The sequence below is a fragment of the Camelus bactrianus genome, chromosome 30 (assembly GCF_048773025.1).
Source record: "Camelus bactrianus isolate YW-2024 breed Bactrian camel chromosome 30, ASM4877302v1, whole genome shotgun sequence".
Lineage (NCBI taxonomy): Eukaryota > Metazoa > Chordata > Mammalia > Artiodactyla > Camelidae > Camelus > Camelus bactrianus.
In genome coordinates, this window is record NC_133568.1 from 16813079 (window position 1) to 16826192 (window position 13114).

Below are 13114 nucleotides of genomic sequence, written 5' to 3' on the forward strand. Positions count from 1 at the left end.
GTAGTATCACGTGTAATTTCTCCTCTCTCATTTCTGAATGTATCTGTTACTTGTGTTTTCTCTCTCTCTCTTTTTGGTGAGTCTCACTAAAGTCTTGTCAATTTTTTTAATAAGAATTTTTGAAAAACCAATTCTTAGTTTCATTGATCTTTTCTGGAGTATTTTTTGGTCTCTATTTCATTTATTTCCACTCTGAGCATTGTTATTTTCTCACTTATACTAACTTTTGGCTTTGTTCTTTTTCTAGTTCCTTGAGGTGGTGTGAAGTTAATTTCTTTATTTGAGATTTTTGTTTCTTGAGGTAAGCATTTATTTCTATGAACTTTTCAGACTGCATTTGGCATATCTTGTAAGTTTTGGTATGTTGTATTCCATTTTCATTTGTATCAAGTTTTTTTAAAATTTCTCTTTTCATTTCTTCTTTGACTCATTGGTTGGTAGTGTTATTTAACGGTCACATATTTGTGAATTTTCCAGTTTTCTTCTTTTGATTGTGATTTCTAGTTTTATACCGTTGTGGTCAGAAAAGATGTTTGCTATGATTTCAGTGTCCTTAAATTTATTAAGATTTATTTTGTGGCCTAACAAATGATCTACCCTGGAAAATGTCCCATGTGCACTTGAGAAGAATGTGTATTCTGTCCCTTGCTTGGAGATGTTAGCCAGTTAAGAACTCTTTCTCTGTTGGTTACAGTCCTGTGGGACCCATGAGCATAAACCCCACTGGCCATCAGAGCTAAGTAGGCTATCAAGGGTGTCTCTTGGGTTATAGTCACAAAAACTGAGGCACCAGATGTAGAAACCAAATGCATGTAAAAGCTCCCCTCTGGGAGATAACTGGTGCTCTGGAGTTGGGCAGAGAGAGGCCGTGAAAATGGCACCAACTAGGGCAGTGGGCAGGGGGCGGGGTTAGACCTTAGATTTAAGAAAAAAAAAAAGATGCTGCCTGCAGGCAGGAGCAAGGTAGAGGAAGAAAACAAAGATGATGTCCACCAGCCTCCATTTTTGGAGAGCACCCCACCAGGCTCCTAGATGTGTGTTGAATCATATGCCTGCCCCTTGGGCCAACACCTTAACATAAGCACATAAACTCCTTGCATAAAGTCTGGGTGCATCGCAGTTTCCTTCTGTACTGGGTCCTAGTATGGGTGGGTCTGAGGATGTGAGCCCTTTAAGAGCCATTTTTCAGTTTGCTATGGCCTTGTGGGGTGGTAAGGAGTCCTGTTGGCTTTCAAAGCTAGATGTTTTGGGGGCTCATCTTAGGTGCAAGCCTTAAATATTGCGGTGCCCGGTATCAGGTTATAATTCTTCGCTCCTCATGGAGAAGCTCTGGGGTTTTGGCACCACAGGTGCTGATTTCAGCAAGGTTGTGTCTCAGCCTCTCCTACTCGAGTCAGTGTGTGTTGCTTCCTTGTTTGCCTGATGTGGAGGAGTCCCCTTAGCTAGTTTTGTGGGGCTTTTTCCAAAGGAAATAGCAATTCTGTTTAATTGTAGGAACTGCCACTCTTCCATAGTGGGGTCAGTGTTTAACATTTCCATTTGCAGTGGATGTGGGTTCCAGTTTCTCCACATCCTTGTCAACACTTGTTATCTTCTATTTCTTCTGTTATTTTTTTTTATAGTCATTCTAGTGAGCGTGAAGCGGTATCTCATTATGGTTTTGATTTGGACTTCCTAATGTCTAATGATGTTGAGTATGTTTTCATATGCTTATAAGCCATTTACTTACACACCTTTGGCGAAATGACTATTCAAGTCAAGAAAGTAATTTTTACAGTGTTTATTTTTAAGGGCCCAACCTCCACTTTTTCCTGAGATGTGCTTAGTTTCCCTTTCAGTATTTTGACAGGCATTTTTGTATTTATAAATGCACCAGAAGTTTTATTGCAGCCATAACTTACTAGCAGATTCTGACAAGACTTTTAGAAGCTGTCTTACAATTTTCCTGAGCTTCATTCACATCACAGGAAGGCAGCAACTGTTAAAACATATTTGGATTCCATTAGGGTACATTTTGCTATCACATTGGAGTGTCTTAAAAACCATTTTCTCCCCATCAAGTATTATTGCCGAACAGTTTCTGGTACTGAACATAGATAGGAACCTTTAGGTGGTGCTCTTTGGTTGCAAATGCTCCTCAGCCAAATTAAATACAGTGGTATATCCTCAGAAAAAAAAAATGGCCTTTAATGTTTTGTTTGTTTTCTTTAAGGGACCATCTCCCAGGTCTGCCCTGGTTTTCTCATATCATTTCTATTGCAGGGGCTCATCATCTGTCCCATCTTGTCCCACCCCGTTTCCAAGTGGTTGCCCTGATGTAGACATGCACTTCTGCTGCAGAAGTAGGCTGGCTGTTGTAGAATAGCAAAGGGGGATTGCTGAATTCCTACCTTACAAAACACCCCTAGACTACTATTCTCTCATCACCTGCTGCTAATTATACTTCCCAAAGAAGTCCCCCATCTCTGTCCTCCTGCAGAGAACCTCCTCTGTGTCGTGGTCACCACTTCCCTTACTGTCCAGGAGCTGACCGCCTGTCCTGCAGCCAGCTCAGACTCAGCCCTCCTCCAGCTTCAGACGTCCCTCCTCTTCCTTAACCTGCTCTCCTGCCCTTCAGCATCCTAATTCTCCTTTGATCATTTTTCTGCCAATCAGTCACCATGTATTTCTAGACTGTCTACTCACTTCCCATTCCCAACATTTGGTCAGGAGTTACTTTGCTTTTATGGTGTCTCCAAAGAGTTGAAGTCACTTGGAAAAATTGTCCTCTATCTCATATCCTAAGATGCACCCTCCCTGGACAGTTGTGCTTACCAACAATAAACCCATAGCATCTGTCTCTGTAGTCCGACACCCTTTTCTCAGCCACTTCACCCCACAGTGCTTAGTGCCCTGCCGTAACTTCCTTCTCAACACCAGAGGAACCCAGTGTTCCTTTAGAAACCATGCAGGCCTAGATTCTTCTGTCATCTACCCCACTTTAAAATAAATAACGCAACTTAAAAGAGATTTTAAAAGATTGTACTTCCCAAAGATTTTACTAAAGCATTTATACAAAAATATACAATATATATTACTCTCAGATTTACAGAATATAGAAATAATTTATCCAAAGCAATTTGCATTTTAAAATTGTTGATATTGCACCCAACCATGTAAGTCTTTGACACATTTGCATTGTCAACCTTTCCCACAATTCTCAAAACAGGAGAGAAATCTGAAACTGAAAGAATCACACAAGCTAACTTTTCTTTACAAAAAAAAAAAACCTTACAGTTTTTCTATTTACAAGATAAAAGTTGTAAACCTCCAGAAGTTTACTTCCATAGAATAAAGAGCTATACATTCTTTTAACACACCTAGAAAATGAACTATCTACATGCTGTGATTTCCTCATAGGAGTTTAAAGGAATAGATTTTGTGAACATTCACAGCCTAATGGTAAAGAACAGAATTATTGAAAACACTTCTGTATCTTTACTGGAATATGGAAACTGGTGTGTGATACACACAGAACGGGAAAGCCTCTGAATAACTTTTACCTCCTTGAGGATAGTTTCCATAATTGCCTAAAGTTATCTCCAATTTTAAAAGGATACACTGCTAATCTTAGAAATACGGCTACCAACAGCCTTTTCATCCTAGATATAAGACAAGTGAAAGAGTGAGGTCTCTGTTCAAATCCCTTATAAAATACATATAGGGCAGGCACAAAGGTTGCTTTTCAAAAGAAAGCTTTGCAAAATATTCTGCAATTTATCACTGATACCCTCAGTTTTTAAAAGCTTTTTTAAAAAAGCCCATACATATTTAAATGCATTTTTAAAAATGAAAGTAGAAAATAAACTCACTTGGTACTACAGGAAGGGGCTGCAATAATATACAATAGTAAGGGTAAACGTACAGAATGTGCTCTTTAACCTGGTAGTAAACCAAAACAGACCAAAACATTGTACCTATGAAATGTGAAGTAATTTTCGTTGATTGAACTGAATTATTAAACCAATATTAGAACATGAAACCATGCAGCCCATTATCAACTCAGAAAATCATCAGACCACTTAGCTTCTAGGTGATGAAGGGTCATGAATCTTTTGTCATTACCATTATAAATAAAAGATCTTTGTTAATAAGGTAGCCTCTAGGGAAAAAAGGAGCCTCTGGGAAGTTCATGCTGACAATCCCAGTCTGGAAGAAAATCTAATTGTAATTTTATAATGAATACCATTGGAATTGAAATATAAGACGTTTTCTAATTCTGTTGTCCTAGATTGAGACTAGGTTAAAATGTTCACTTTGAAACATAACATCAGCAGTTGAATAATAGGACTTTTAAAAAGATCTTGGCTTTGCTATTGCAGTAGTCCAACCCAAGTAGCTTGTTACAAAAGTGATTGTCTTCAACATCCTCGTGACAAATTCAGTTTAAAGAAGTCCTGAGAGTTTCTTATTTAAAAAAATAGACATTTCCTTTGTATGACTGTCTTGCTACTGGCCACCTGGAGGGCAGTGCATCAGCTCTCCACAGTTCGCCTGTATTCTGCCGTTCCATCGGCTATGACTCCATCCAGAGGAGAGCGCTTTTTGCGGATGCTACGCCCGGAGGAGATGAGGTCGGCGTAGCCCGGCTGGTGGGAGAAAGCATAGGCAGAGCGCCGCGTAGACATGCCCCGGCGGAACACGTTCTGCCGCCGCTTCCACTGCTCTTCGGCTTTTAACCGCTTGCGATGCTTCTGAATCTACAGAAGAGGGAGAGATGGAGCAGGGTCAAAAAGAGCTGGCGGACTGAATGGAGGTAAAGGTCTGTGACGGCGAAGGGAGCCGGGTCATACTGATGGGGCACCTCTCCTAGGCTTTTTGACCCCTGCCTCATCTTGGGCTGGCTAACCATCTTTGCTTCATAGACAAGGAAATGGAGGGGGACAGGTTACGTGATGTTTCCTAGCTCTAAGAGCTAGAAAAGGGAGAGCCTGGTTTCCCACTCCTAAACTAGTGCTCTTTCCAACTCATAAACTGGTACAGGTTTAAGAAAAGATTTGTTAGTTTCTTTCCCGTGTTGCTACTGCAGCCTCTTGTCAACGGAAGAGGGAGATTGAAGGGATACTGAAGCTTGCCTACCTAGCATCTGCTCTCTCTCCTTTCTGATAGAAATAAGAGTTTGTTCAGGTACCACCCTCCTTCTGGCATGTGGATGCCACTCCCAGGGGTGGGGCTGACCGATCTCCCTTGCTCCCTACTAGTCTAGGAATAGGCATGTGAGACCATTCCGGCTAGTGAGAACTGAGGGATGTGTGTTGGACCCTTCCTTTAAAAGTTCCAAGGCTCCTAAGGGAAAGCTACAGAATAGTCAGTCTTTTAAAAATCTTCCCCTGGATGTTGACATGTCAGGATGCAATGCCATCTTCCAGCTGCCAGATGAAGCTAATAGTGAAAACAGCACAGGAGAGACGTGGAAAGAACCTCAGTCTACTCAACTGAGCCTGAAGCGTAATTAGGATGTGAACAGAGGTGATACTTTATTATTAAACCATTTTGAGCCACAGCTTTCTGTTACTTGTAGCTGGAATGACCCTGCCACAAGGTGACATTCTCCTTTAAATGAAGGGAAAAAACCCCAACATTTCCACATAGCAAAATATTAATAATATAATTGTTAAATTGAGAAGCTAGATATATGGGGGTTCATTATTGTATTTTCCATATCATTCTTTTTTATATGTGATAATTTTTGTAATAAAAAGCAAGCAATGAGATGTAGTCATAAAAAACGTTCATACCAAACTTCCCAAGAGCTTAGAATTTTGCAGGAAAGCTGCTTTGGGGAAATGCTTTGATTTCTGCAAGAGGGACTCAGTTAGGAGAAGACTTTTTTCTATACCTTGTCACTTTCTGATGGCCAAATGGTCATGGACAAGAAACGTATGGCAATGACAGGCAGCAAGCACACAGCAACGGTCAAGATGATGGTCAACCAAATGTACGGCTGTCTCAGAGCATTTGAAGCTGTGCCTGGGAAAAACACAGAGCATGAGTCACAGGGGTCCTTTCATTCCCAAGGACATAGTTAATATTCCGCAGTCCAGAAATGGATTCTCTACAGTAAGCTTTAATAACCAGGTTGCCCTCCCCAAAACATCCCATCACTGTTCCGGGAATGAACATTTCAAAATGTCAGATTAAACGCAGCAAAATTAGGAAGGTAAATTCTTTAGGACAAGACAAGTGTACTTTATTTTTTTCCTTTTGCATTGACTTATATACATTTGTTGACACTGCATTGATTTGAAATACAAAAGGAGGCAATTTATCCTTCTGAAGTTTTTGAGGAAGTTAAGCACTTTTTGATTTATAGTTTTGATTAGAAACTCCACATTTTAAAAATGGGCATTACCATTTGTGGTAGGTAAGCCTGGTACTAGATGTTTTATACAGATCATGCCATGTAATCAGCTCTGAGAGATGAGTATTGCCCTCTTTATGACATAAAAAAACTGAGTAACGGATAAGTAAAGAAATTTGCCCAAAGTAACAGAACTAATTATGGCAACTCCTGAATTAAAACCCACATCCATCTGACTAGAGCCAGGCTTTTTCCACTGCAATTCAGCTTCTACTTTTTTATGTTAGAGGAAGTAACAATTCAGTTCTCTAATACAACCAGGTAATCATATATATACTACTCAATTTTAAAACTAGAGCCAAATTTGTCACAATATTTTCTACCCTTACACCGTGAATTTATAAAAATAATAGCCTTTGTTTTTTAAATGTGGTTTTTATACTGCTAAATGGGTTTAAAAAAATACTCCCTGTAGGAATACTCTAAGTAACTGGTTACTAAAATTTTAAAACACAGAGTTAGTAAAGAAGAACACAATCATAAAAAAGTGAGCTCAGTCCCAAGAAGAAGAGGGGTTACCACAGCAAGTGTCTTTTACAACCCAACAACTGGTCATAAAAAAACAAACAAAAAACTAATCTTTTACAGGGAAATGAGTTTATGGGGATTTTTTTCCCCACTGTGAATCCAAGCTACTCCATCCATAATAAGTTCATAAATTCCAATTTGTGCTATTTATAAATTTATGATATTTATCAGTTCAAATTCACTCGAGCATTTTGGCAGTTTGTCACATATTTTATACAGCTGTAAACTGTTTTCCATAAGTTTACTTATTGCTCTGCATGTATACTTCCAATGATGTAGTCAAGTATGAGTTCTGGAATTCCATCATATGGGATTCATAGTTTGTTTAGCTAATTTGATATTCTTAGGTTTTTGGGTTATTTTCAATTAAAAAAAAAAACAATTAGAAACATTGTAGTGATACAGTCTTTATACATATTACCTTTCCAAAATTTGGTGTTTTTTAGCTTAAAGTTCATTATGTATTTCTAGGTAGTGTTTTAGAAAGGTTAAACTATATTACAGTGTTACCAGCAATACATATAGTCTCAATTTCCCAATAACCTATCAATATTAGGTTTTATGGAAGAAAAAAAAAGCACAATAACTTTAAGTTATTCTAATTCTCTTTCCTCCCATCATCACCACCCTTCCGGTGCACCACTACCATTCAGTTTCTGGTCAGGATGTTAATTTTCATGAGCAGTAATTTACACTTTACTTTTACTTACTTAGAAGTTATGTCAGAATCTAAGCTAATGACATTTTCTATTCATTTATTTTTGGAATTTAGAAAATACCAACCTGTAAATTGAAATGCAGATGGAAAGAGAACATGTATTCCAGCACTATGAAAGTCAAACATGATGCCAAAGTAAAGTGCAATGCTTCCAAAAATTGAAAAAGCATTCACAAAAGTCCAGTAAGAAGTATCCAAGCCAATCTGTTGGGAAACCAAAGAAAAACAGAGCAGTCATTTTGGGGAGTTAACAAGAAATAAAGGATCCAGGGATTCTGAAAATAGAATTCAGCAATTTAGGCATGATTTGGCTTAAATACTGAACAATCAAACTATCCTTGGCTCAGGCAAGAAATAGGAAATGTGCTTGGTATAAGGGATGAAAACAGCATTCATTCATATTTGTAAGCGGCAGAGGCTTGCGTGGAGGAAAATGGGAGCCAGGACGATGCGCATGCTGGTCTCTCTACAGAAATACGGGTACCAACAGATACTGAAAACCGTCGACTTCGCGTACCTGGAAATTGACTGTTATTATAAGAGCAGAGGCAATCGTGACAGCGAAAGACTGGTAGTCTGAAGGCGCCTCTCCATCCTGTCCCACGGTTTGCAGATAAGCTCCAAGAGGTATGAAGAAGAGGATCATTGATGTTAAAACTCCATGCAACAAGCTTACGAAGAATCTCCTGTAGTTGAATAGTAAGTCTCTTTGTCCAACCACATATAACCCAGGGAAGCGGAGGCTCAGTTTATCACTCACATCCTTCAGGGGAAAACAGAAAAATTAAGAGTTGTGTGCTGTCCACCAGTATCAAAGAACTCAGAGATACATGACATGACAGCTTCTATCTCACAAGGAGTTTCAACTTGCTAAGTTTTAGGAAGGCAAAAACTAAACAAGGTGATAAATCCTGAGTAAGTTCAGTATGCAGAGAACCACGTCATTACTGTAGTCGGTCCACCATTATTTGATATTTAATTCTGAGAGAGACTAGGTAGAAATGTATTATTTTGCCACTTACAGAAAGCAACTTAGTAATGTTTAGGAAAAAAGTACAGGGAGCCTGTTTTTACCTCCTGAGAGAGTATGTTGTTTCTAATTTTGGGGGGAAACATTTTCACATACAAGTTGATGAGTTTATTCCAAATTATTATTTTTATTCACGAGAGCACTTTCTCTAAGAATTGCTACTAGGAAGAATGTGGACTAATTTAGGAATTAAACACGTAAGTTTGGGGAAGTATTAAAATAATTTACTTTTAAAATGTGTAAGTGATTATTATAGAAACATACTGTTAGGTATCTTAACAAGAAAGTCTTAGTGTCCAAAAGGAGTATAATAAACTCCTGTGTCAATGAATTCAACCCAGGCACAGAAATCCTCTTTTCTTCCTATAAAAACAAGCAGCACAGCAGTTACTCTTGTTGCCTGACAGCAGAAATATAATAGGCTTTACTCAGAAAGAAGTGAAAACCAAAAGAATGCACTGAAATGTTCGCTCTGAACCTCTCGCACAGGCAGTCAGCTGTCCAGAAGTGTCCCTCTGGGCGCGGGGCTCCTACCTGGTCGAGCAGCCCCATGAGGAGGACGGGCAGGCTGGAGTACAGCAAGTTGTACAGGGTGATGAACCAGTCCTCGTACGCAGTCTGGGGGGAGACAGGGTCTGTGTCACCGACCAGGAAATGCTGCCTGTCTAGTCAGCCTACCCTCTGAAAGCAGGGATGCGCCCCGTGAGAGCAGACACCCCTCAGCGACACCAGCAAGAGGCATGAGTTTGTTTTTACAGAATGGGGAGAATCAAAGGGCTTTTCCACAGAAACTACTTCTCCCCCTAAAATAAATGGTGAAATATACGCCAAAAAGTTTGTGGAAAAGGAGTCCGGTCTATTTTACTGCTGCTGGAAAACAAATCAGTGTTCTTCCTTTTAATTAATTAGATTACATACAACTGGTTCAGAAGCACGTAAGTACCACTCACCTTGCTTTTACCCTGCCAGTCCAGCATTTCCATTTAAACACTTTATAAAACAGAATTTGAATATAAGAAAGATGCTTCTGAAAGGGATAAGCAAGGCTGTGCACACACCAGTCGTCTGGATGGGATAGAGGAAACCGGGCTCACTTGGCACCAGCAGTGATTTACAGTCCTGCACCAAACTGGAAGAAGGCCCCGGCCCTGCTCAAGGTCACTCCTGGCCGCCTCTGATGCCGTTTGTCTGTGGCACAGTGTCAGGTCTGGACAACCACAGGCACTGACTTAGGTTCATTTGTTACTAATGGTATTTTTCTGCTATATCACCATTTTTTTTAACATGTTAGATATGCCCCCCACTTCCATTTCAGCAAAAATAAAAATAAACCAACAACAAATGGAGATGTGATAATAGATCTGTTATCATCCAAAACTTACATAATCCCTTCAGCCTTGGGCACAATATAATTTTATACTCAAAATTTGAACAGTTGGTTCAAGGTTGAACAGTTGTCACTATCCTTTAAAATAATTTTTTTAATTATTATTTTTTTAAATGGAGGTACTGGAGATTGAACCCTGGACCCTCGTGCATGCTAAACACATGCTCTCCCACTGAGCTGTACCCTCCAACTGTTGTTAATCACTATTCTTTTTTTTTTTTTTTATATGGAGGTACTGGGGATTGAACCCAGGATCCATGGATGCTAAGCATGTGCTCTACCACTGAGCTACACTCTCCCTCCTCCTTCACTATTCTTAATGGCAAGGTAACTTAGGAAACCTTAAGGTGAAGGCAAAAACACATAAATATAAAGCCAATAGAATGGGAACAAATCCTACCTTCTTAAAGGCAAAGTATGTTTAAAGTACCAGAAACTTTTTAGAAAAGCAATCCATAAACTTAATTAGTCTGTGCTTCAACTATTGAGAGAGAAAGCACCAAAGCTGCAAATATGGAGGGAAAAAATAATTTTTTTTTTCAGAAGTAGTTGTATTCATGCTAAGAGGTCTACTCCTATAATAACAGGACGACGATGATACGTTACCTGTGCAGAGTACCCATTGAAGAAGGAGTACCAGAAATGAACCAAAGTAAATGCAAAGTTTTTATAGAAGAAGTATCGCAGGAACTTGCACATCCTTATGTAAGACCACCGGCCGTGCACCAGCAGCAGTCTCTGCAGATATCTGAACTGGGCAAAGGAGTAGTCACTTGACATGACAGCTTGCATGCCTTCCTGTCCACTTATTCCAACACCAATGTGGGCAGCTGTGGGGCCGAGGGAGAAGATACTGTGAATCATAAGCTTATTTGGGGGCAAAACATTGAGATGATAAAAATGTTTAGTAGCAATACAGGAAAAAAAAAAAAAAAGACATTCATGAAACAATACATATGGAAACTCTTGCTCACCATCCCCTACCTTCAGCTTCTGAACTCAACTCAAAGTCAGGGGAACAAGTTGCCAAACAGAGCACATGGTTGAGCCTTCATAAATATTTGTGAAAGGACCTCAGGTGGGTGGTATATGCCATTTGGATTATCTGCCCAGCTCATAAGTCATCCTTCCCACCCACAAGGTGAGTCCCAGGTACCCATGTGTACCCTGTGTCCCTGCCTCCCTGGCCACAGCTGAGTCAGCCAAGAGCAGGTATATAATCTGGTAGATACTATGAACTGGCTCTTAACCTTCATTCTCCCCTTATTCTAACTGGAGAGGTAGGAAAGCAAATAAAAAACCCTACATCGCTCAGACTCCTTTGCAGCTGGGTTCTCTGTGAATTCGGTTCCACTGTTTGGACTCACTTGTGACTTGGAAGCAGAAGCGAATCAGAGCCCAGCATCTCTTCCCATTCTGACATTTCTGCAGCAGAATTCTTATCCATTTTCCAGCTGCCCAAATGTTGATAAACCACTGCAAAGGCTTCTCAATTGAAAAGCTCTTCAGAGGAGCCTCAAAGCTAGAAGCTTCTCTGGTGAGAGACACAGACATTACAGACAAAGCCTAAAACCTGCTGCTTCAGTCCATCCAGAATTTTCATGAGTACCTAGTCCCTTGTATTAATCACTTCCTGCTTAAAGTACCTAAAGAGGTCTGTTTCCTGTATTACACCCTGGCTGATAGAAAACCTGAGCTGGGCCAGTCTCTCTTGGCATTTTGGAATTAGGATGGGATGGATATCCTTCTTTCTGGGGGGCAGAGAATAAAGTAGTTTAGAGAGAGGGTGAGAGAGACAACAGACACTGGGTTCCTGTGTAGCACCAGGTCCTGGTTCTAGCATTTTCCTGAGGCCTGGCTTCTTGAGCAGCACAAGACATATCTGTATCTTAAAATAAATTTCTTTTTCTCTTAAGCTGACTTCGGTTGTTCTCCAGTACTTGCAATCAAAAGTGTTTTAGCTCAGATACTATTACACTTTCAAAGGCTTATTCATGGCCAGCTGAGACCTTAAGACACACAAGTGTTTTTTGGTTTGGGGGGGGGGGGGCGGATTTCCAGAATGGATGAAAAGGAAGGTTCCAATTTTATCCATCCTTCTAACAGTCATTAAATCATATGCTCAACTTAGAGAATTATGAGTTTTATCTAGATCTTAAGAAACTTAGAAGTGAAGACAGGTAATGAGATCATTTTGAGAACTTGTGTTGGAGAACACAGCCTGTCATTAGGCAGACCCTGAGACAGGTCGGCCAGCAGTTTCCATGTAAAAGAGGCTCCAAACATCCTGCCCCAGTTGCAGAACACAAGGTCTGGCAAATTCAAAACGTAATGTAGTGACTTGTCCAAAACCTAAGCTTTTAATAATACTTCGCAATTCTAAAAAACAGAATAAACTACATCTCAATATTTATGATCTCTTTCAAAACACATAAATAGTTCTTAATGACCAGTCATGGTTGCCAAACTGCTCTTTCCTACCAAACCACGGACTTCTTTCCTGAACGAGCAGCAGGGAAATGTTGAGGTTCTGTCAGAGCCAAGGAAGAGGAGCCACTGCCCCAGGCCCTGACATCCAGTCCAGCCTCTGCTGAGCTGACCAAGGACAGTACATGAAGTGAACAGTGCCACGGTTCACAGGCTGCCTCAAGGCAACTGAACAGATGTACTTTATAAGGCACACTACTTTTGTTTGTTTGCTCCTAAAATCTAAATATAGGCACCCAGATTTTCCTGAAGTTTCAAATGCCTCCCTGGTAGTCTGCTGCTTAATTCATTAACAATCTGTGTCCTCAGGCCTTTCTGCCCCTGTCTCTTCTCTAATGCTGCTTGTTTACTCTTAGGATCTTAGACCAAGGGAAACAACACCCACCAGCCATCTTCAGCTGAGACAGCTGAAGAGAGATCTTCAGACACGAGAGAGGGAGAGGGCAGCCTCTGAGAATCCTTGGATCCTCGCTAGGGGCACAACCATGGTGGACGGCATTCTTCCACTTCTGCTGGGCTACACCTCTAACCATGAACCATGTTAGCAAATGGTCAGATTTTTTT

General features: G+C 40.2%; 1 protein-coding gene and 1 long non-coding RNA gene across 6 annotated transcripts in view; one reads left to right on the forward strand and one right to left on the reverse strand.

Annotated features, from left to right (window-relative positions):
* LOC123618649 (uncharacterized) overlaps positions 1-11983 on the forward strand; it is a 23674-nt gene extending 11691 nt beyond the window's left edge. The window contains exons 3-5 of one of the 2 annotated variants that reach the window (XR_006727104.2): positions 248-301; positions 7701-8345; positions 10651-11983. This is a non-coding gene — a long non-coding RNA (uncharacterized LOC123618649). The remainder of the gene's footprint in view (positions 1-247; positions 302-7700; positions 8346-10650) is intronic. The other variant, XR_006727105.2, reaches the window with a different exon arrangement.
* ATP8B1 (ATPase phospholipid transporting 8B1) overlaps positions 3006-13114 on the reverse strand; it is a 102444-nt gene continuing 92335 nt past the window's right edge. For 3 of the 4 annotated variants that reach the window (XM_074355156.1, XM_074355155.1, XM_045521489.2), the window contains 6 exons: positions 10670-10893; positions 9211-9294; positions 8164-8409; positions 7712-7850; positions 5879-6009; positions 3006-4739 (listed from right to left, as the gene is read on the reverse strand). In XM_074355156.1, coding sequence (XP_074211257.1) covers positions 4515-4739; positions 5879-6009; positions 7712-7850; positions 8164-8409; positions 9211-9294; positions 10670-10893 — 1049 coding nt within the window. In that variant the 3' untranslated portion in view covers positions 3006-4514. The remainder of the gene's footprint in view (positions 4740-5878; positions 6010-7711; positions 7851-8163; positions 8410-9210; positions 9295-10669; positions 10894-13114) is intronic. The other variant, XM_074355157.1, reaches the window with a different exon arrangement.